Source organism: Megascapheus bottae, chromosome 25 (assembly GCF_031878675.1).
Source record: "Megascapheus bottae isolate mThoBot1 chromosome 25, mThoBot2.hap1, whole genome shotgun sequence".
Lineage (NCBI taxonomy): Eukaryota > Metazoa > Chordata > Mammalia > Rodentia > Geomyidae > Megascapheus > Megascapheus bottae.
The window spans coordinates 8796616-8820754 of NC_143533.1; the positions used below are offsets into that span (position 1 = coordinate 8796616).

Sequence of the window (24139 nt, forward strand, 5' to 3'; positions counted from 1 at the left end):
TTTTTTAAAAGTCCAAGTTATGCCAAAAATTGATTCTTCCTAAAGCTAGTTGACATAACAAGAAATTACTTTGTTTCTGTTATAGGTTGCTCTTTCTTTCTTTCTTTCTTTCTTTCCTTCTTTCTGACAGTCCTAGGGCTTGAACTCAGGGCCTAGGTACTGTCCTTAGACTTTTTGCTCTAGGCTAGTGCTTTGCCACTTGAACCACAGTGCCACTTCTGGCTTTTTCTGAGTATGTGGTTCTGAGGAATAGAACCCGCAAGTACTCTACCACTAGGCTATACTCCCCCGATCTACTTTTATTCTTTTAAAACCCAAGGCTGATATTGATTAGTCTCCTCATGCCCATTTAGTCTAGATTTAAAATATGCTAAGTTAAATATATTAATCCACTTTTTTTCTAGGGGCTGGGGGACTTGCGGGAGAGGAGCCTTACATCTAATCCCCCATTAAGGAAAGCTGAATTTCATGTATTGATCATTTTGCACTTACATGACTGTACTTAGAGAACTAATTCCGAAGAGTGGAAGGCCTTGGACAAAGGGTAACTTCCTCCTACAGGAAGATTATGGGTTTCTGTTACCACTAGCATCATCTCAGAGTATCTCTTCAGAACTGCATCAGTCCTGAAGAATCAGACGTTCTGATTTTCAATCTGGTTAATGATTTACATTGAGGTTTTAACTTTTCTTAGGATTGAGGTGGAACATCCATCTTTTTTAGAATCTGTTGTTATTAGTTGCTTTACAGAGGGGCTACCATTAGTATCCATCATTTCACATGTTTAAGAGCTATTTGTATACTCTTTCTAAGACTGATCTATTTACAAATTTTTTTTTAAAAATGGGTTTGAGTTCTATGTATGGATAGCTATTATTGGCTCAATTAACTGTGTGTGCGCGCGCGTGCGCATCTCCTGGGGCTTGAGCTCAAGGCACTGTCCCAAAACTTCTTTTTGCTGAAGACTAGCATTCTACCACTTGAGCTACAGCTGTACTTCCAGCTTTTTGGTGGTTAATTGGAGATTAGAGTCTCAAAAGACTTTCTTCCCAGGCTAGCTTCAGACTGCAATCCTCAAATCTCAGCTTCCCGAATAGCTAGGATTCCAGGCGTAAATCACCAGTACCTACCATTTTTTAACGTGTGCACGCAGGTGCACAATTACTGAGACTTGAACTCAGGGCCTGGGCTCTGTCCCCTACCTTTTTCAAGGTTAGTACTCTACTGCTTAAATCGTATCTCTACTTCCTGGGAGTAAAATGGCTGATTCTGCATGAAGAAATAATGATAACAAATGGCTGTTTTGTTTTTTTTTTTCCTCGTAGCTATGTCTGGTGAGAACCGAGAAAATACATTATTTTATTCCGAAATCCCTAAGACCATCAACAGAGCAGCAGTCTTAATGCTGTCTTGGAAGCCTCTTTTGGATCTTTTCCAGGTAGGACTAAAAATGGTTATTCCGATGGCTTAGTATATGTTTTCAGATACTGAAGTTTTTTTTATTTTGTTTTTGTCTATGTATGGGCCAGTCCTAAGCCTAATCGTAGGGCCTGGGCACTGCCCCTGAGCTTTTTTATGGTCAAGACTAGCATTCTACCACTTGAGCCATAGCTCCATTTCCAGCTTTTTTGATGGTTAATTAGAAATAAGAGTCTTATAGACTTTCCTTCTTGGGCTTGCTTCAAACCTTGACTTTCAGATCTCAGCCTCTTGTGTAGCTAGTATTAGAGGCATCAGTCATTGGTGCTTGGTGAAGTAGTACTTTTGTTAATTTTTTTTTTCTGGTGGGTCATGGGGCTTGAACTTGGCTTGGGCACTGTCCCTGAGCTCTTCAGCTCAAGGCTGTGGCCCTACCCTTGAGCCAAGCCCCACTTCCCATTTTCTAGAGATTAAGTGGAGATAAGAGTCTCAGGTCCTTTTGTGCCAGGTCTGGCTTTGAACCTTGATCCTCAGATCTCAGCCTCCTGAGTAGCTAGGATTACAGGTATGAGCCACCAGCACCCGGCTACTTTTTTTTTTAATAGCACTGGGATTTGATCTCAGGGCCTCACATTTCCTAGGCAGGTGCTCTAACACTGAAGGTACATTCTCAGCCCTGATAACTGAAGTATTTCTCTAAAGAGAAACTTACACTGAACAACTTTTCAATTACTCTGAGGTACGGTTGACAGTGGAAAGGAAGAATGTTTGCTTCTTTCTTTTTATTTAATGTTTTTCAAATAATGAATTCTGTTGTATTCTGGGAACATGAAGATGTTCCATGGTCATCTATGCCAATGCCTGGGCCTGGGGCCACACACCTGTTACCCTAGCTATAGGAGAAGCACAACCACTAGAGATGTAGTACCTGTCATTCCCAGCAAGTAGGAGGATCGTAACTCCGACTGGCCTGGGCACAAAACCAAACCTTCCTTCAAAAATAACCAGTACAACCTGTCACCAGTAGCTCCTACCTGTAACCCTCGCTACCGAGGAGGCGGAGATCTGAGGATCACAGTTTGAAGTCAACTTGAGCACTGAAGTCCTTGACACTATTATTTCCAGTTAGATACCACAAAGTGCAGGGGTAGCACCCAAGCCCTGAGTTCAAGTCCCAGGATCAGCACAAAAAGAAAAAAAAAGAAAGAGCATGGTTTGAGCTCAAGGTCTTGAGCTTACTAGGCAGATTTACTACCATTCAAGCCACAGCTCAGTCCCTTTTTGTTTGCAGACAGAATTTCACTTAAAAAAAAAAAATTCAGGGCTGGGAGTTTGGCCTAGTGGTAGAGTGCTTGCCTAGCATGCATGAAGACCCGGGTTCAATTCCTCAGTACCACATACATAGGAAAAAAAAGCCAGAAGTGGTGCTGAGACTCAAGTGAGTAGAGCTTTAGCCTTGAGAAAGTCCAAGGACAGTGCTCATGCCCTGAGCTCAAGCCCACAACTGGCAAAAAAAATTCAGATAGAATTTCACTTTTTGCAATGGGCTAGCCTAGCACCACAGTTTTCTTTTTTATCTAGTCTTCCTTCATAGCTGGAATTTCTAGTCCATACCACTGTGCCTGGCTCATTCTGTTGAGATGGGGGTCTCACTAACTTTTGAGAGGGCTAGCCTCAAACTGTGATTCTCCCAATCTCTACATCCCTAGTAGCTGGGATTACAGATGTGAGACACCAAGCCCAGCCTCATCTTTCTATATAATTAAAACTAGATCTAGGGCTGGGACTTTGGCCTAGTGGGAGAGTGCTTGCCTAGCATGCATGAGGCCCTGAGTTTGATTCCTTGTTACTGCATACACAGAAAAAGCTGGAAGTGGCACTGTGGTTCAAGCAGCAGAGTGCTAGCTTTGAGCAATAGTGAATCCAGGCCCTGAGTTCAAGCCCCCAGGACTGGCAAAAACAAAAACAAAAAATAAAAAATATTAGATCCAGGTGCTGATAGCTGATGTTACTCAGGAGGCTGAGATCTGAAGATCACGGTTTGCAGACTGTGACATTCTCATATCTAAATAACCAGCAAAAAGCCAGCAGTAGAGTTGTGACTCAAGTGGTAGAGGACCAGCCTTGAGCAAAAGAAGCCAAGTAAGATCAGGAGGTCCTTTGTTCAAGCCCTAATGTAGTAACCTGGCGAGCATAGCTGTCACATTTCTGGTTTTGTTTTGTAAAAACGCTTACCCTGTTCAACCATCTGCAAGTGGTTTCATCCTTGTGGTTATTGACTGTAGGCATCATAAGGTGACGTCATATGGTGATGACCACCTGAATATAGCCATGATCACCTGTGCGTGGTGTTCCCCTTTAAAAGCTCAGCCCCAGTGAAGCTGGGGGCTGCTCTCTAACAGCCCGGAGGTAGAGAGTGGTTGCTATGCTGCTATTAAAATGACTCCTAGCTCAGTTCACTGAGTGTTGGTGACTCTATTGCTTAGGGGTTTAGGTCCCCCCAAAGTGCCCCACAAATAAATATAAAATAAAATAGACGTAGATGTTAGGCTTTCAGTGTTAAAAACAAAGGCAAGTTTTCAGAAGTCTTGGAATGAGTGTTTTTTCTTTTTGTCTTAGGCAACACTGGACTATGGCATGTATTCTAGAGAAGAAGAATTATTAAGAGAAAGAAAACGCATTGGAACAGTTGGAATTGCTTCTTATGATTATCACCAAGGAAGTGGGACATTTCTGTTCCAAGCTGGCAGTGGAATTTACCATGTGAAAGATGGAGGGCCACAAGGATTCACTGTAAGTTGGCATTGATACTTCTTTGGCAATCCATTGTGCCTCTGTGTAATACTCTCTGTTTTAAAGTTATTTATATCCAAATCAGGAGAGCAATTAAAGAATAAAAGACCTCTGTTGGCTGGGAGTTTGGCCTAGTGGTAGAGTGCTTGCCTCGCATGCAGGATGACCTGGGTTTGATTCCTCAGTACTTAATACAAAGAAAAAGCCAGAAGTGGTGCTGTGGCTCAAAGTGGTAGAGCTCTAGCCTTGAGCTGAAGAGCTCAAAGACAGCACCCAGGCCCCACAACTACGACCACCAACAACAAAAATGCAAAAAGAGGATATGGCTCAAGTGATGGAGTACTTGCCTAACTAGCACAAGGCCCTAAGCTTAAGCCCTAGTATTGTGAAAGAGAAGGGAACAGAGAGGAGAGGAGGGAGGGAGAACAGAAGGTCATTGAGAATATTGCCGTAGTTGACATTTGACCCAGAAATATTCATCTTGTAAGAACTGTCAGTCTGATATCCACTTTAAAATTGTTTTCTAGCAACAACCTTTACAGCCCAATTTGGTGGAAACTAGTTGTCCCAACATACGGATGGACCCAAAATTGTGTCCTGCGGATCCAGACTGGATTGCTTTTATACATAGCAATGACATCTGGATATCCAACATCGTCACCAGAGAAGAAAGAAGGCTCACCTACGTGCATAATGGTAAGGCGTCGTTGCTCACCTCCACCCCACAAGCTGCTCATCTTTCTATTTGAAATTCTGGTCTTTTAACTTTTTTAAATTAGGAAAAAAACAGAGGATATGGCAGCCCTATGCAACACTACCCTGTTTTAGTTCATTTTCAAACAACACCATAGAATCCCTCTAATGTAATTGTTCTTTCAGCCTATTAAGACTGCCACTAGGGGCTTAGGAGGCTGATATCTGAGAATATTTGTTTGAAGGCAGCCTGGGCCAACAAATTTGAGAGACTTATCTCCGATTAACAGCAAAAAGCTAGAAGTAAAGCTGTGGCTCAAGTGGTAGAATACCAACCTTTAGAAAAAAAAATGCTGAATCAGAGCTGTAGGTTCAAGCCCCAATACTAGCACACATGCGCGCGCACACACACACACACACACACACACACACACACACACACACAAATAGTACCACAATTTTCCCAAAACTGGTCACATTAAAATAAAATTTCAATTAAGAAATTTAAAGTTGGCCAGGCGCAATGGCTCATGCCTGTAATCCTAGCTACTTGGAAGGCTGAGATCTGAGGATCAAGGTTCAAAGCCAGACTGGCACTAAAGTCTGTGAGACTTTTATCTCCAATTAACTACCCAAAAACTGGAAGTAGTGTTGTGGTTCAAGGAGTAGGGGAGTAGCCTAGAGCTGAAGAGCTCAGGAACAACGCCCAGGCCCAGAGTTCAAGCCCCATAAACAAACACACACACACATACACACACACACACACACACACACAAAAGAAATGTAAAATTGTCTGAGCAAAAACTAAAAACTAACTAATGGGAAAAAGACTGCTATATGGTTCAAATGGTAGAGTGCCTGCCTGGCAAGTGTGAGCCTCAGTTCATCCTCAGATTATCTCCTCCCCCAAAAAAGGGGTAGGGATTAATGATAGGTTTGAACCTCAGCATCACAAAAAAAAGAAAAATCAGGTATGTGTGTGCTTATTCTGTGCTTAATTATTTAAAAATAATAAAATACCAACTTCTCCCAAATAATTTCTCTTAATGGAAGAATAAAATGACATTTATTCGGCTAATAATATTGAGGTCTGTTATAAGTGATAAGGAGATATAAATGAATAGTATTTCTTCTCAAATCTAAAGGAGAGCAAACTATAAAATCACATTAATAGTATCATTTTGGCATAGTTGAAAGATCCAAGAAAACTAAACACTAGTCTTTATTATTAATTACAAAATTCAAAATTTTCTGAAAACTGAGCCTAATTTTCATTAACTTGATAATAAAACTCATTTAGCAGCAAAACCTGACCTGAACTGACCTTAGGATATTTATAATTGCAATCCTACTTAGTGTGCCTTCTCATAAATTTGCTTTAAGAGTAGTGGGGTATTTGATTACAGCTCCTTCAGCTGCGCAGCTGGAAGTGTTACATGATCTGTGACAGGTGAACAGCATAGTGCAAAGTTCCAAATTCTGAATTCAAAAGTCTTCTGGAGTCTATTACATTAAGGGAGCATTGGTTCATGCCAGGCCTTCCTGTCCTACATTGTCAAAAATACAGATTGAGGGCTGGGAGTGGGGCTTAGTGCTAGAGTGATTGCCTAGTATACATAAAGCCCTGGGTTTGATTACTCAGTACCATATAAACAGAAAAAGCTGGAAGTGGCGCTGTGGCTCAGTGGCCCCAGGACTGGCTAAATAAATAAATAAAATACAGACCTGTAGATGTGCAAGGATAACAAATGAAAACTTGCCTGAGCTGGCATACACCACTGTAAAGATGGTAGGGCCACTCACTTGGGGCCAGGAGTGCTGAACTAGCCTGGGCTATATAGCAAGACCCTGTCTTGATATAGGAGAGGGGAAGCTGGTGGCAGGGAGGATAACAAAAGTGAATAAGATTGAGAACACACTGAGAGCAAGAGTATAAACTAACGTAAACACTTTGAAAAAAATGTTTAGTCTCTTATAAAGTTATACACACCACACAATGCAGCCATTCCAATGGTATTTACTCAGAAGAAGCTAAAAAAAAAATGTCCATAAGAATTCTTTTCTTTTTTTTTTTTTTTTTTTTTTTACTGTTCATGGGGCTTAAACTTGGCCTGGGTGCTGTCCCTGAGCTCTTCAGCTCAAGGCTACTGCCCTACCCCTTGAGCCACAGTGCTACTTAATTGGAGATAAGAGTCTCACAGTCTTCAGTGCCAGGGCTGGCTTTGAACTGTAGTCCTCAGATCTCAGCCTCCTGAGTAGCTAGGATTACAGGCGCCAGCCACCTGGTCTGGCTCTTTTCTTTTTTCTCTTCAGGTGGTACTAGGGTTTGAAATTAGGTTGCTAGGCAGGTACTATTCCACTTTGAGCTATTCTTCTAGCCTTTTTTGCTTTGATTTTTGTTTTTTGTTTGCCAATCCTGGGGCTTGAACTCAGGGTCTGGGCACTGTCCTTAAGCTTTCACAAGGCCAGCACTCTACCACTTGAGCCACAGTACCACTTCTGGCCTCTTCTGTTTATGTGGTACCAAGGAATTGAACCCAGAGTTTTTTGTGTGCTAGGCAAGCACTCTACCACTAGGCCACACTCCTGGTCCTGTTAATTTTTTTTTTTATAGTTGCTATAAAGGTGATAAAGAGAAGGGTTACTGTACATAAGTCTGGTGAAGAGTATCTTCCTTTTTATTTATTTATTGGCCAGTCCTGGTGCTTGAACTCAGGACATTCTTGAGCTTTTTCAAGGCTAATGCTCGACCACTTAAGCCACAACACCACTTCTGTTTTTTTCTGTGTCTGTGGTACTGAGGAATCAAAATCAGGGCTTCATGCATGCGAGGCAAGCACTCTACCACTGAGCCACATTCCCAGCCTCATAGCATCATCTTTTCTTCATTAATAACCCAAACCTAGAAGCTGCTCAATGTGTATTAACAGATGAATAGATAGATGAACCATGGCATTAATCAAATATTATTAACAAGCAGAAGTGAACTGGCTATGGTGGCACACACCAGTAGTCAGCAAGCTAAAGAGGATGAGGAAGAGGATAGCGAGTTCAAAGCTAGCCTGAGCTATGCTGTTGAGCACTGTGTCTTGTGATTGTAGTAGTACGACTAGAAGGTAGAGATAAAAGGATTGGAAGTCTGAGGCTAACCTGGACTGCCAATCTGGACCATGAGACCCTATCATAAGGAGAAAAAGGAAAAAGAAGAAAGAAAGAAGAAAAGGAGAGAAGGCAGGGTGGAAAAAAACATTGGGAATGAGGGCACACTCCTGTAAGCTGAAGGCAGGGAAGTCACTAGCTCAAGGCTGCATAGTGAAACCCTTGGAAGAGAGAAGGGCTGAGTAGCAAAGTGGTAGTGTACTTGCCTTAAAATGCCCCAGGCTCTGGGTTCAATCTTACCCACCCCAATGAAGTACTACATTGGAGTGAGATTGGGTGATTTGCCCAAAGTCATATGATAGTAATGATGGAATCTAGATTTGATCTCCCTTCATTTGGTTATAGACTTCATCATTACATTCAGCTCCCTTTCCAAACTAATTTTGCTTTGTGCTTTGCTTTGTGCCTCCTCAAGTAATTTTGTCTTTTATGTTTATCTAGAGCTAGCCAACATGGAAGATGATCCCAGATCAGCTGGAGTTGCTACATTTGTTCTTCAAGAAGAATTTGATAGATATTCTGGCTATTGGTGGTGTCCAGAAGCTGAAATGAGTAAGGAAGTTCAGATATAATATATTATGGGTCAATGGGAGTGTGAAAAGATTCCATTGTAAATTACCTCGCTTGGATAATAAGCTCCAAAGTAATGAAGCTATCCTATTAGTAATTATTTATAATATACAAATGATATCATTACATATTCTATTAGGACTAATTAAACTGTGGTTCAGTTAATCCCTTTTTTGGTTCTGTTTGCCAGTTTTCAACTAGAAGGCTTAGTTGATAATTTTGGTAATATTGTGGCAAAATACCACACCATAATAAGTGCTCATGAAAAATATATGATGAGCAGGGCAGAGTAGCTCTCACCTATAATCATGGCAACTCAGGAAGTTGAGATGGGAGGATCCAGATTTGAAGCCAGCTCAGGCAGGAAAGCTCATGAGACTTATCTACAATTAACTACCAAAGAAGCTGGAAGTAGAGCTGTGGCTCAAGTGGTAGAGCTCAGAAGCTCAGGGACAGTGCTCAGGCCCTCAGTTCATGCCCCAGGACCGGCACCAAAAAAAAAAAGAAAGAAAAAAAAATTTATAATAGCCAGCTGCCAGTGGCTCATTCCTGTAATCTTAGCTACTCAGGACATATAGAGCCAACCTGAACAGAAAAGTTCATGAGTCTCCATCTCCAAATTCAAGAGAAAAACACAGAGTTGGTGGTATGGGTCAAGTGACAGAATGCCAGCTGAGCCAAGTGGCTCAAATCGCTTAGCTCAAGAAAAAAATAAATGTATTATTTACTAAAGTTTACAGATGTCCAAATCAATTCATGAACAGGTAGGAGAACAGGAAGAAACATTTCCTTTTTCAATATTTCCTTACCCTCAAAGCCTTGGCTTACAAACTCTCTGACCATGATTCAATAGAACTTGCTTATAATCATGGCCGAAGGCATACACCATGTAGACAAAACTGAAAACAAATTTTATGAAGCACTATTTGTTCTTATTTGTAATGCTGGTCATAGCCACAAATAGATTGCTATTGGTCTATCGCTAGCAGTGTGAATATTTCCCTAAAGGGCCATGGAAAATAACTAAAATAACTATTCTTTGTCTTTGATGTGGACATTTTATTTTTAAGATGTAACTAAGTCCTGTTTCCGCAGAATGTATCTTAAGATATGCAAGGCCAAAGTCCTTCAAAACTGTTTTCCCCTGTTTTAAAAGTATATAGCTAAGCTGGGCCATAATCCTAGCTACTCAGGAGGCTAAGATCTGAGAATCTCAGTTCAAAGCCAGCCCAGGCACTAAAGAACAAGAGACTCTTATCCCCAATTAATCACTAGAAAATGGGAAGTGGGGCTGTGGCTCAAGGGGGTAGGGTGGTAGCCTTGAACTGAAGAGCTCAGGGGCAATGCTCAGGCCCAGAATCCAAACCCCGTGACTGACCAAAAAAAAAAAACCAGGGTATGGCCAGTGCAATATGGCTCACACATGTAATCCTAGCAACTCAGGAGGTTGAGATTTGAGGATTATGGATCAAAGCCAACCTAAACAGGAAAGTAAGCCAGAAGTAGCAAATGGTAGAACACTAGCCTTGAGCATAAAAGCTTAGGGACAGTACACAGGCCCTGAGTTCATGACCCAAGATTAGAAAAAAATTAGTATATGTATTCATCCCTAGACTTTGAATGGATTTATTATCATCCATTATAAGTTAATATGTCCTTTTTATTTATTAGTTTATAATAATACACTATGACTCATGTCCTATTAAAATTCACCCTCTTAAAGTATATAATATAGTTCAGTGGTTTTCAATACATTCTCACAGTTGTGCAACCACAATCATTAACTCCAGGTCATTTGATCACATCAGGAAAGGCTCTGTGTTCGTTAGCCTTCATTTACTGTTTCTCTTTCACCCCAGTCTTGGCAACCATGAACCAGTTTTTCTGACCCTCTGTATTTGCCTATTGTGGACATTTCATATAAAGCAAAACACATGAAATGGAAAAAAAGTAGATGTATGCATCATCAGTTGTTTTTTTTTAAACCTCCAAAAGTAGTAACCTTAAATCAGCCTTAAATCAATGAAAAGTGAGTTGGCTATCAACTGTAAGACTAGTGTTATATTTGGCCTAGTGGTAGAAATGCTTGCCTAGCTTGCACAGAGCCCTGGGTTCCATTTCTCAGTACCACATACACAGAAAAAGCTGAAAATGGTGCTGTGGCTCAAGTGGTAGAGTGTTAGCCTTGAGAAAACTCAGTTCAAGCCCAAGGACTGGCAAAATAAAAATAAAAAATAATAATAATAAAAGCAGTACAGGCTGAGTGCCCATGGCTCACACCTGTCATCTTGGCTAGTCGAGAGGATCTGAAGATTGCAGTTAAAGTAATACAAGGCAGGAAAGTTCATGAGACTCTTGTGTTCGAATAACCAGAAAAATCCAGAAGTTGAGCTGCAGCTCGACTAGTAAAGCACTAGCCTTGAACATAAAAAACTTCAGGTACAATACCCAGGCCCTGAACTCAAGCTCCAGGGCCAGCACAAAAAAGACAACAAAAAGTCTTAGGGTGGAGTTTAGAAGTAGAGCAGTAGCCTAGCGTGGTCAAGGCCCTGAGTTTGACCCCCACACTAGTCAATATAAAATAGCATGTTTTATACACAAATTACTATTTTTTGCTGTTGTTGATCGTGGGACTTGAACTCTGGGCCTGGGCACTGTTCTTGAGCTCTTCAGCTCAAGGCTACTGCCCTGCACCTTGAGCCACAGTGCCACTCCAGGTTTTCTGGTGATTAATTGGATTAAATCTCATGGGCTTTGTAGTGCCTGGGCTGGCTTTGAACTGCAATCCTCAGATCTCAGCCTCCTGAGTAGCTAGGATTACAGGTGTGAATTATTTTTTACTGAGAAATCAACTATTAGACTAGGAGATGGTCAGTTGTAATTCCCTTTGTGAATAATTCTTCTAAAATTTTTAACATCTAAATTCCTTTGAAGCTCCTAGTGGCAGTAAAATTCTTAGAATTCTGTATGAAGAAAATGATGAATCTGAGGTGGAAATTATTCATGTCACATCCCCTTTGTTGGAGACAAGGAGGGCTGATTCATTCCGTTACCCTAAGACAGGTATTGTAACTCTGTTTTTCTTCATTTCTTTCCAAGTAAGATTCTTCCTCCAGTCATTGAGAAGTGTGACCAGTGTTGGTCATTACAGCCTTAGTGAGCATTGCTTGATCATTAAGTGTCTAGAATAGCTTTTGAAAGGAGGCTGATCCTCTTGAAGGATTTTCAAAGGTGAAGACACCCATAAAACTGCTGCCTCCAAGAAAGGAATAGGAAAGATTTTACCCACTAAATATTTTAAGTGATTTTTATTTTAATTGTCACTTCTATCTGTGTGGTTGTTTACAACACCTCAGTAGTAAAAGTTGTACAAAGTTCCCTTTATTGCAGCACCTCAATAGTAAAAGTTGTACAGATTCCCTTTATTTCAAATTGATTTCAGCTTCTTTTTTCTGGCTTACATTAGTTATGGGGAGGTGGGTATTTCATTGTTAATATTCACAGCTTTTTTTTTCTTTGTTTTTTATATATTTTTTATTGTAATTAATAAAAGGGTTACATGATATTTGCCAGATAGAAGGTGCATTAATTCACATACATTGATACCCTTTCACATGTCTTGGTACCCATTACCCCACCCACCACCCACTCCCCGTATTGGTTTTCCCCCCTTCCCTATCAAGTTTCAGATAACCAAATACAAATAAATTCAATATATCAGATAACAAAGTGAGATACTGTAACAATATGAGATACCCAAGGAGATGAGATACCAAAGGAGATGAGGGATAACATAGTACATTAAGGACAACAATCATTTGTTATATGGCTTTTGTTTCAATATCCTGGAGGTCCTTTCAATTAGCTTCATACTATGTGGCCTTATGTATCAAGGTTTTGCTCTATTGCAGATCTCTGCTAGTAGAGCCCAAGGTTTCTACTGATTATGACAAAATTTTTTTTTCTTTTTATTTTCTCTTTTTTTTTTTTCGCCCGCCCTGGGGCTTGAACCGAGGGCCTGAGCACTGTCCTTGGACACTTTTTGTTTTTTTGCTCAAGGCTAGCACTCTGCCACTTGAGCTACAGCACCACTTCCAGCTTTTTCTGTGTGTGTGGTTCCAGGGAATTGAACCCAGGTCTTTGAGCATGCTAGGCAAGCATGCTACCACTAGGCCATGCTCCCAGCCCCAGCTTTTTTTTTTTTTTAATACAAATAAAATATGAATTGGAGAGTTTGAGATAGGGTCCTGAGAGTCTTATTCAATAAAGCCCTGACATAATATTTTGGACTTAAATAAACTATAGAAAGGATTGATCTGGCAAAATTCACTTGAGTGTATTGGGGATACATTACTATTCGTTTGTGTCTCTTCAAAGGAACAGCCAATCCAAAAGTCACTTTTAAGATGTCAGAAATAATGGTTGATGCTGAAGGAAGGGTAAGTATATACTGTTGAGCTGATTTTCTGTGTCCCTTGTCTAATCCTTAGTGCACTTTTTTGTTTTTGTTTTTATTTTCTTTTTGAATTTGCTGAGATATTAATGGATTATGATTTTTTTTTTTTTGGTGGGTTATGAGTCTTGAACTCAGCCGGAGTGCTGTCCCTGAGCTCTTCAGCTCAAGGCTACCACCCTACCTTGGAGCCAAGCCCCGCTTCCCATTTTCTAGAGGTTAATTGGAGATAAGAGTCTCAGGTCCTTTTCTGCCCAGCTGGCTTTGAACCTTGAACCTCAGATCTCAGCTTCCTGAATAACTAGGATTACAGGCATGAGCCACCATGCCCAGCTTCCCTTAACTTTTTGACTTAAGACTGGTGGCTCTATCACATGAACTGTACCTCCATTTGCAGCTTTTGGGTGATTAACTAGAGATAGGTGTCTGAGACTTTCCTACTCAGGCTGGTTTCTAACTGTGATCCTCAGATCTCAGTCTCCTGAATATCTAGGATTGCTCTGTGGAGGAATTTTCTTAGGCAAAAGAAGCCCCAGTTGAGGTAACTCAAGGCTTCCTTCCGGTTTTACTTTGTGTTTTTTTTTTTGTTTTTTTTTTTGCCAGTCCATGGCTTGAGTTCAGGGCCTGAGCGCTGTCCTTGGACTTTCCTCAAGGCTAGTGTTCTACCCTGATCCACCACACCACTTCTGGCTTTTTCTATGTATGTGGTACCGAGGAATCGAACCTGGGTCTTCATGCATGCTAGGCAGGCACTCTACCTCTAGGCCAAACTCCCGGCCCTGTTTGTTGCCTTTTAAATATCTAAGTCTGAAAAAAAGTATTGTGCTGTCACAGATGAAAGAAGAAGACTAGTGGGCTGAGTGTGTTTCCTAACTCTGTGACAAATTCCTTTTTTCTCTTAATAGATAATAGACATCATTGATAAAGAACTAATTCAACCTTTTGAGATTCTGTTTGAAGGAGTGGAATATATTGCCAGAGCTGGGTGGACTCCAGAGGGAAAATAGTGCGTATGTTAAATTGTTACTTCTTTACAACCAGTTTGTAGTCCAGGTGTTTAGAAATGTCCATGCTATTGGATTTACAGTACAGTGGTGGTTTAGCTACCTTCATATGTAAATTTGCAGCATAGTTGTTTCTGTTTAAGGGATTTTTCCTGAACTATGTGTACTAAGATTTGTAGTATTATAAACATAAATACATTGCGTTTAATTAGGGCTCACAGTGATGTTTATGGTTAAATTCTATGACTAAAAGTTCACATATAAATGCAGTTGTTTTTGTTTCTGTGGTACCATGGAGTCAAACCCAGGGCCTCACGCACGCTAGCTGATCATTCTATTACTCAGCCATATTCCAGCCCATAAATGTAGGATAACTAGGGTAAAACTTCTTGTAGAGGCCTTATTCGAGGGTTAATACATACACTTTCATTGTCAGTGAAACAGCTTGCTGGATATCTTTTTTTTTTCGTGCTGGTCCTGGGGCTTGAACTCAGGACTTAGGCAATGTTCTTGAACTGCTCAAGACCAGTGCTCTAGCACTTGAGTCACAGATCTACTGGCATTTTTTGGTGGTAAATTGGAAATGAGTCAAGAGACTATCTCTCCAAGGCTGGCTTTAAATTGGAATCCTCACATCTCAGCCTACTGAGTAGCCTTCTGAGTGTGAGCCAACAGCACCCAGCTAATGTTTTTGTTTTTGGGGTTTGAGGGTTGTTTATTTTCTTCTTGTTATTTTATTGGTTTGGACTTATTTTGTTTTGGATTTTTTTTTCCTGGTCCTAGAGCTTGAACTCAGGCCTAAGTGCTCTCCCTGAGTTTCTTTTTTTTTTTTTTTTTTTTTTGCCAGGCTTGGGATTGGAACTCAGGTCCTGAGCACTGTCCTTGGGCTTTCTCAAGGCTAGAGCTCTACCACTTGAGCCTCAGCACCACGTCTGGCTTTTTTCTATGTATGTGGTACCAAAGAATTGAACATGGGTCTTTGTGCATGCTAGGCAAGCACTGTACCACTAGGCCAAATTCCCGGCCCTTCCCTGAGCTGCTTTTGCTCAGTTCTAGTGCTTTACTATTTGGAGCCACAGTTCCACTTCTGACTTTTTTTTTTTTGTAATTCATTGGTGATAAGTATCTCATGGGACATTGCTGCCCTGGCTGGCTTCTATGGTGTGTCTCAGATCTCAGCCTTCTGAGTAGCTAGGATTACAGGCATGAGCCACCAGCACCTAGTTCGAAATGTTTTTAATTAGCTGTTTGTAAGTAATAATTTAAAACAGTTAATATAATTATATAAGTAATTGATAGATGCCGAAGTAGGAAATAAAGGATTATCTATTTTCTGAGAGCTGTCTTCTGGTGTTTTTCTTTATACGTTAAATAGTGCCTGGTCCATCCTACTAGATCGTTCCCAAACTCGCCTACAGATAGTGTTGATCTCTCCTGAATTATTTATCCCAGTAGAAGATGATGCCATGGGAAGACAGAGACTCACTGAGTCAGTTCCTGACTCTGTGACACCACTGATTATTTATGAAGAAACAACAGACATCTGGATAAATGTATGTATATGTTTTTGGTTTCCTATACTTGGCTAAAGATGTTCTCAGGATACTAAGACAAATGTCTGGGGGTTTTTTTGTTTTTTTTTTTTTTTAGTTCAAAGGAACTGTGGATTTTGTTTCCATAGTTTTTTGTTTTGTTTTGTTCTTGCCAGCCCTGGGGCTTGAACTCAGGGCCTGAGCACTGTCCTTGGGCTTTCTCAAGGCTAGAGCTTTACCACATGAGCCACAGCCCCATTTCTGGCTTTTTCTATATATATATGGTACCGAGGAATCGAACCCAGGTCTTCGCACACGCAAGACAAGCACTCTTACCACTAGGCCAAACTCCTAGCCCTGTTTCCTTAGTTTTAACATTTCACATTGGAAAGATGGTTCCATTTCACATTGGAAAGATGGTTCCAACTCGATGCCAAGGAGAACCACCCCATTGCCAGAGCAGATTGGTTCCTGAGCAGGTTGGGCATTGAATACACAGCCTTTCTTGCTTCTGAGAGGACTTCAAGAGTTGGGTCTAGGGTGATAGAGTGCCAGCTAATCACTGAAAGCAAGCATCATCAGATAGGGAATTCATGTCCCAGTCTTGCCCCCCCCCCAAAAAAAAAAGAGAGAAAGGGAGAGGGAGTGAGTTTAGTCATTTTCAGTTGGCAAACTGAACCAAAATGTACCCATTTTTAGTTTAATTTTTCATTTTCCATTTTAGCATGAAAGTTTAAAACGAGGTACCAGTGAACCCAGTTTACTCCCTAGCTGAATGTAGGCTTCTAAAGTTCATCTGAAACAGATGAACATCTGCTTTCCCTCTGCTGTTAGAATATTTCTCTCTGAATCATAAAATAAAAAATGTTCTTCATTTTTTTTTTTTTTTTTTTTTTTGCCAGTCCTGGGCTTGAGCTCAGGGCCTGAGCACTGTCCTTGGACTTTCTCAAGGCTAGAGCTCTACCACTTGAGCTTCAGCACCACTTCCAGCTTTTTTCTATGTATGTGGTACTGAGGAATCGAACCCGGGTCTTCATGCATGCTAGGCAAGCACTCTACCACTAGGCCAAATTCCCAGCCCTGTTCTTCATTTTTTTATAATAAGATTTATATTATTAAACTTTGTTCCATGTTTCAGAGATTACAGAGATGGTGAGTAAGAAAAAACTTTTGGTCATACTTTCCTTTTGCATTTGGAAACATTTATTTTTCAATGGGTAAGAATTAATTAAAGTAAAATAAATATAAATGGCCCAGGCCAAACCTATTATTGTAAGTATTATTATATGCCTACTACTGATAGTTACTTATATTTCAAAGTATGTTTATCAAATTATTTTTGTTTGTAGATTGAATTATTTCTGTAGTATTTTCATTAAAGTGTAGTAAATAAAGCTGTTCATTTTACAGATTCACGACATCTTTCATGTTTTCCCCCAAACTCATGAGGATGAAATTGAGTTTATTTTTGCCTCTGAATGCAAAACGGGTTTCCGTCACTTGTATAAAATCACATCCATTTTAAAGGAGAGCAGATATAAACGGTCCAGTGGTGGGCTGCCTGCCCCAAGTAAGAATCCTTTATTGATTTTTTTTTTAAATAAAAAATATTGGGCACAGATGGTGGGAAGGACAGGAAAATATAATCTCATATTCTTTGTAAGCATTAGTACTTGCTTTATTAACCTTAATACATATGTTAAAATATAAATGTATGCATATAAAAAGCCAAGCAAAATTCTTGGTGGATGTATAGTAAATTATTAATAGTAGATATGAGAATCTTTAGTTTTACTTTATACTTTTGTCTTGATTATATATTTTAAGTTGTTTAAAGTGTGCTTATATTTTGTGTTTCTAAAAAATGTTGAGCCAGGCGTGGTGGCTCCTATCTGTAATCCTAGCTACTCAAGAGGCTGAGATCTGAGGATCAAGGTTCAAAGCCAGCCTCGGCACAAAAGAATCTGAGATTCTTATCTCCAATTAACCTCCAGAAAATGGGAAGTGGAGCTTGGCTCAAGCATAGGGAGGTAGCTTTGAGCCGAAGAGCTCTGGGACAACGCCCAGGCCCAGGGGTATCCTTGAGCTGAATTGTTCTGGGACAGTGCCCAGGCCAAGTTCAAGCCTCATGACCCACCAAAAAAAAAAGTTGAATGTTATATAGAAGTTGGGAAAAAAATGCATGCCTACCATGTGTAAGGTGCTATATTGTAAGTAAACTTTAAAGTAAAATGTTACATAGTTATTAACTACTTTTACACTGTAGATGTTTATTCTTTACTGTCCTCACCTACACTGAAGTTAATTCATAGTTTACAGCTCTTCAGATTGATTTCATGATCCTAAATCTTAAATTGAAACTCAGTTTTGTTAGCTGAATTTTTCTTTAAAAGGTGATGGTTTGGGCTGGGAATGTGGCTTAGTGATAGAGTGCTTGCCTAGCATGTATGAACCCCTGGATTCGGTTCCTCGGTACCACATACACAGAAAAAGCTGGAATGGGCTCTATGGCTCAAGTGGTAGAGTGCTATCCTTGAGCAAAAGAAGTGCAGAAACAGTGCCCAGGCTCTGAGTTCAAGATCCGAGACTGGCTGGAAATACAATGTGGAGTGTATGTGTAAAAAGAAAGAAAGTGGGGCTGGAGGGAAGCTCAGAGATACAGAACTTGCCTAACATGCACAAGACCCTGGGATTAATCTCAAACACTGGAAAACAAAAACCAGGAAAAGAAGTAATGCTCCAGTTACTTTTCTTAGATCTTTTAAAGCTGAGTTACAGCTGACACCTGCGGTCCATGCCTTTAATCCTAGCTCTTCATGAGGCTGAGATATGAGTATCTAGAACCGTACAAACAGGAAAGTTCATGAAACTTGTCTACATTTAATCACAAAAAGGTCAAAAGTAGAGTTGTAGCTCAGGTGATAGAACTCTAGCCTTGAGCAAAAAGCTCAGGGACAGCATCCTGGCCCTGAGTTATGGAGCCGGGAGTTTTGCCTAGTGGTTGAGTGCTTGCTTAGCATGCATAAAGACCCAGGTTCGATTCCTCAGTACCACATACATAGAAAAAAGCCAGAAGTGGTGCTGAGGCTCAAGTGGTAGAGCTCTAGCCTTGAGAAAGTCCAAGGACAGTGCTCAGGCCCTGAGCTCAAGCCCAGGGCTGGCAAAAAAAAAAAAAAAATTGTGATAAAACACACATACATATAAGATTCTTCTTTTTGTAGTCATGGGGCTTACATTCAGGGCTTGGGCTCTATCCTTGAGCTTTGTCACTATAGGCTAGTGCTCTGCCACTTTAAGTCACAGTGCCACTGATTTTTTGGTAGTTAATTGGAGATAAAAGTCTCACAGGCTTTCCTGGCGAGGCTGGATTCAAACCATAGTCCTCAGATTTCATCCTCCTGGGTAGCTAGGATTACAGGTGTGAGTTACCAGTGCTGGACTATTTTTTTAACTATTATTTTAGAGTAGAGTTTGGTATTTTTGTGTGTCAGTCACCACCATCCATCTCTCACTACTTTCCATCTTCTAGAAGTGAAACTTATACCAAATGGTAACTCCTCGTCCCTGGCAAGTCTTTTCTTTCCTAGGAGTTTTAACTAGTTTATGATACCTCATTTAAGGGGAGTCATGTTTACCTCATATTAAGAGCAATTCTGTGGCTGGCTCATTTCTTGTAATATATCCTCAAGATTCATCTATTTATAACATTAATCTAATCTCTCTCTCGCACTCTTTCTCATTTTTGTTTTTACTGGTCCTGGGACTTGAACTCCGGGCTTGGAAGCTGGCTCTGAGCTATTCTGTTCAGGACTAGCACTCTTATCACTTGAGCCACAGCTCTACTTCAAGTGTTCTGTGGTTAATTGGAGATAAACGTCTCACAGACTTTCCTGCCTAGGGTGGCTTTCAAGTGTGATCCTCAGATCTCAGCCTCTTGAGTAACTGGAATTACACGCATGTGCCACCGGCACCCAGCTTCCCCTTTCAAAATAAAACAAAAAACAAGGGGCCAGGAGTTTGGCCTAGTGGTAGAGTGTTTGCCTAGCATGCACGAAGACCCGGGTTCAATTCCTTAGTACCACATACTTAGAAAAAGCCAGAAGTGGTGCTGAGGCTTAAGTAGTAGAGTTCTAGCCTTGAGAAAAATCCAGCGGCAGTCCTCAGGCCCTGAGCTTAAGCCCAGGACTGGCCAAAAAAAAAAAAAAATATATATATATATATACATATATATATGTATGTATATATACATATATATGTATATATATACATATATATGTATGTATATATACATATATATATGTATATATATAATTTTGTTGTTACTATTAAGTTGTACACAGGTTACTGTTTCATAAGTCAGGTAATAAGTACCTTTCTTTTTTTTTCTGGACAGTGTCAACCCTTCTTAATTCCTTTTGTAAGGCTGCTTAATATTCATGGTATATATGTACTGTATTTTGTTCATCCAACATTTATCAGTGGTCCCTTGGGTTGCTGCCACCTCTTGACTGTTGTGTACAATGCTGCTGTGACCATAGTTGTATAAATAACTGTTCCCAGGCCAGGAGCATGGCCTAGTGGAGAGTGTTTGCCTCCTCTGCACAAACCCCTGGGTTTGATTGCTCAGTACTACAGACACAGAAAAAGCTGCAAGTGATTCTGTGGCTCAAGTGGTAGAGTGCTGTTAGCCTTGAGAACCCCAAGCACAGTGCTCAGGCCTTGAGTTCAAGCCCCAGGACTGGCAAAATAAATAAGTAACTGTTCCTGTCTCGACTTCTAGTTCTGATGGTATAGTCTCAGAAGTGGAATTTCTACATCATATGGTGATTCTGTGTTTTTTTGAGGAGCTGCCACCTGTTTTTTGTAGTAATTATACCATTATACACCATTGGTAGTAGTTACACTGTATTCTGGTCAGCAGTGTAAAAGGGTTTAATATCTTTTTTTTGTTGTTTTAGTATTTTATTTCATTTTATTTTATACTGCAGTTTGAACTCAGGGTCTAGTGTCTAGAGTATCGCTATACTGCTTCAACTAACTGCAGTCTTTTTGCTTTGTTTTTTTTTTTTTGTTGTTGTTGTTAGTGGGTTTGTTTTCTGTATTGGTCCTGGGGCTTGAATTCAGGGCCTATGTACTTGACCATAAGTTTTGGGTTTTTTTTTGTTGTTGGTTTTTTTTTCCACTCAAGGCTCTACTACTTGAGCCACAACTCCAGTTCCAGCTTTTTGGTAGCTTATTAGAATTAAGAGTCTCGGGCTGGGAGTTTGGCCTAGTGGTAGAGTGCTTGCCTAGCATGCACAAAGACCCGGGTTTGATTCCTCGGTACCACATGTGTAGCAAAAAGCCGGAAGTGGTGCTGAGGCTCAAGTGGTAGAGCTCTAGCCTTGAGAAAGTCCAAGGACAGTGCTCAGGCCCTGAGCCCAAGCCCAGGGCTGGCAAAAAAAAAAAAAAAAAGAGAAAGAGAATTAAGAGTCTCATGGACTCTCCTTCCATGAGCTGGCTTTGAACCATGATCTTCAGATCTCAGCCTCCTGCATCCCTGGGATTACAGGTGAGCCTACAGTATCTGGGTGGCTGTAGTTATTTTTCATGTTGGATCTCTCTCTTTTTGTAGTTTTGGGTAAGGCTGGGCCTCCGATCTTGATCCCGCTTACCTATCGTAGTTGGGACCATAGGTTCAAGCGAGCTACTATACTCAGCTTATTGATTAAGGTGGAGGTCTAGCTAATTTTTTTGCCTAGCTAGCCTCAAGCTGTGCTCTTCCTGATCATCATGCAGAGGTGAGCCACCATGCGTAGCCACATCGTCAGGATGGGCATCAGTATCAGCATCAGTATTATTATTCAGGTAGTATCTCACTATATAGACTAAGGCAACCTCAAATTCACTATGTAACCCAGGCCCAAGACCTTGACCTTGCAGTCAGTCCTGGCTTGCACTCAAGGCCTGGGTGCTGTCCCTGAGCTTTTGCTCAGGGCTAGCACTCTATCATTTGAGTCACTGCACCATTTGTGGCTTTTTATGTTTATGTAATACTGAGGAATGGAACAAGGACTTCATGTATGCTAGGCAAGCACTCTACCACTAGGCCACATTCCCAGCCCTAACTTACATCTTAAGATTAACAAAGTAAATACGACTTGAACTTTCCTTAGCTTAAATATTTTAAGTAGACAAGATCTTGTACATCTAAGATGGAGAGTTTCTTTCCTTAGGGCCTTAGCTTAGTCCTGAGTTTGAAATTTCTCTTGCATGTTCCTCTGTTGTCAGAAATTATGTCTACCTAAGGAATTTCAGTGAGTTTAATGATACTGATAGATTGAAGCGCAATATAATAATAATGTAAGATGGTAACTGAAAACTCTATACCCCGTGGCTGGGAATGTGGCCTACTGGCAAAAACAACAACAACAACAAAAACATGATCTATACCCCAGGCTGGGTACGGGTAGCTCTTGCCTGTAACCCTAGCTACTCAAGACGCTGATAACTGAAGATCATAATTTGAAGCCAGCCCAGACAAGAATGTCTGTGACACTCTTACTTCCAGTTAGCCACCATAAAACCAGAAGTGGATGTGTAGCTCAAGTGGTAGAGCTACCCACCTTGAACAGAAAGACTCAGGATAGCACCCAGGCCCTAGGACTACCACACATACACACACACCATTCTGTACACCCCCCTACACACGCAATGCATACCCCATTCTGTACCCCAGTTGAAAAGTGTAGGAAGAGCCATCATCTCCATGGGCATTCATTGCAGAGCCTCATGGGGCCTATGGCAGGGTGCCTCTGCCCCCCTGTGCTTTTCCCTTTGTTCTTTTTTTTCCCCCCCGCCAGTCTTCATTTTACTTCCCTTCTGCTGCATTCCCCCCTACCTTTTTTGTGGCCAATGTCAGGGCGTGGACTCAGGGCCTGAGTGCTGTCCTTGGGCTTTTCTCAAGGCTCTACCACTAGAACCACAGCACCATTTCTGGCTTTTTCTGTGTATGTGGTACTGAGGACTCAAACCCGGATCTTCATGCATGCCAGGCAAGCACTCTACCATTGGCCAAACTCACAGCCCCTGTTGCTTCCTTTTTTCTTCCTTAAGTAGATTTAATGGAAACTGTTAATATTTACTATCTTAAATGCATTAAATAATGCCTTATTTTTTGTCCATATAGTTTAAATTAGTAAGTTGAATTTTTGTATTTTTGGCTTTATTAACCTTTACTGCCACAGATCTAAGCAGCTGGAAGGAAAAAGAATTGATTTCACTTCCTCAAAACGGAATCTTGACTGACAGGGCATGTTGGCATTTTGTATGGTAAAACTTACCCAGCTTACTTTTTTTTTTGCTGGTCCTGGGCCTCAAACTCAGGGCCTGAGCATTGTCCTTGGGTTTCCTCAAGGCTAGAGCTCTACCACTTGAGTCACAGCACCATTTCTGGCTTTTTTCTATGTATGCAGTACCTAGGAATCAAACCCCCAGGTCTTCATGCATGCTAGGCAAGCACTCTACCACTAGGCCAAACTTTCGGCCCCCAGCTTACTTTTGTTTTTTTTAATTTTTTATTGTAATTAATAAAAGCGTTACATGATATTTGCCAGATAGAAGGTGCATTAATTCACATCCCCCCAGCTTACTTTTTAACAAATGAAGAACAATTTTATCAGTTTTTTGTTGTATTACTAGAAGAAATGCCTATTATCTTAGTAAAGCCTCTCTGTCTAACCAAAGATTAATAATACAGGTTCTTTTGAGATTTTTTTTTCTGACTTGCTTGCTGTTTTCACATCTTCTGTTTCACATCTTCTGTCATTGTTCCAGAGAATTCTGAACACTGATTACTTGAATTTTTTTTCCCAATATGACCTTTTTAAAAAAAATTGGAGTTAATTGACAACATTAAATGAGCCATTAAAAAAAGAAAACAGTGCCATGACATGTATCACTTATACAGTATCATACACTTTCAACCTTTGTTTAGTTCCAAATCCTTTTCCTTTTCCTAAATATAACTTTGATTTTTTTAAAGTAGCTTTTTGGAGAGGACAAAACTATTCTACATTATTTCATTTGCTTCTAGTTGGCATAAAGTACTGAATTGTAACTGTATTTATCTTTAGGTGATTTCAAGTGTCCAATCAAAGAGGAAGTAGCCATTACCAGTGGTGAATGGGAAGTTCTTGGTCGGCATGGATCTAATGTATGTCCTTTTATTCTACTGAAATTTTGGTCAAGAAAAGAGCTTAAGACATACGAGTTGCTGGGGGCTCACACCTGTAATCCTTGATACTTGGGAAGCTGAGGGTGGAAAGATTGTACATTGAGGCCAGCCAGGACAAAAAATGTTTTCAAGGCACCCTTCTCGGGAAGGAGAGAATGAGGGCACAGTGTGAAAGGAAATGACAGTTTGTAAAGGTACCCCTGCTGTATATCACAACGATGAAGTAAATTAGAAAGAAAGAAAGGCCTCCTCAACCAGTGGTTGGGCACAATGGTGTATACTCGTCATCCCAGCTAATGGA

At 40.6% G+C, this 24139-nt stretch overlaps 1 protein-coding gene across 4 annotated transcripts in view; it reads left to right on the forward strand.

Moving 5' to 3' along the window:
- Dpp8 (dipeptidyl peptidase 8) overlaps positions 1-24139 on the forward strand; it is a 51735-nt gene that overhangs the window by 7371 nt on the left and 20225 nt on the right. For all 4 annotated transcript variants that reach the window (XM_090358177.1, XM_090358180.1, XM_090358179.1 and 1 more), the window contains exons 3-12: positions 1326-1438; positions 4039-4212; positions 4740-4908; positions 8506-8616; positions 11569-11697; positions 13012-13073; positions 13993-14093; positions 15467-15644; positions 17034-17193; positions 23738-23817. In XM_090358177.1, coding sequence (XP_090214303.1) covers positions 1326-1438; positions 4039-4212; positions 4740-4908; positions 8506-8616; positions 11569-11697; positions 13012-13073; positions 13993-14093; positions 15467-15644; positions 17034-17193; positions 23738-23817 — 1277 coding nt within the window. The remainder of the gene's footprint in view (positions 1-1325; positions 1439-4038; positions 4213-4739; positions 4909-8505; positions 8617-11568; positions 11698-13011; positions 13074-13992; positions 14094-15466; positions 15645-17033; positions 17194-23737; positions 23818-24139) is intronic.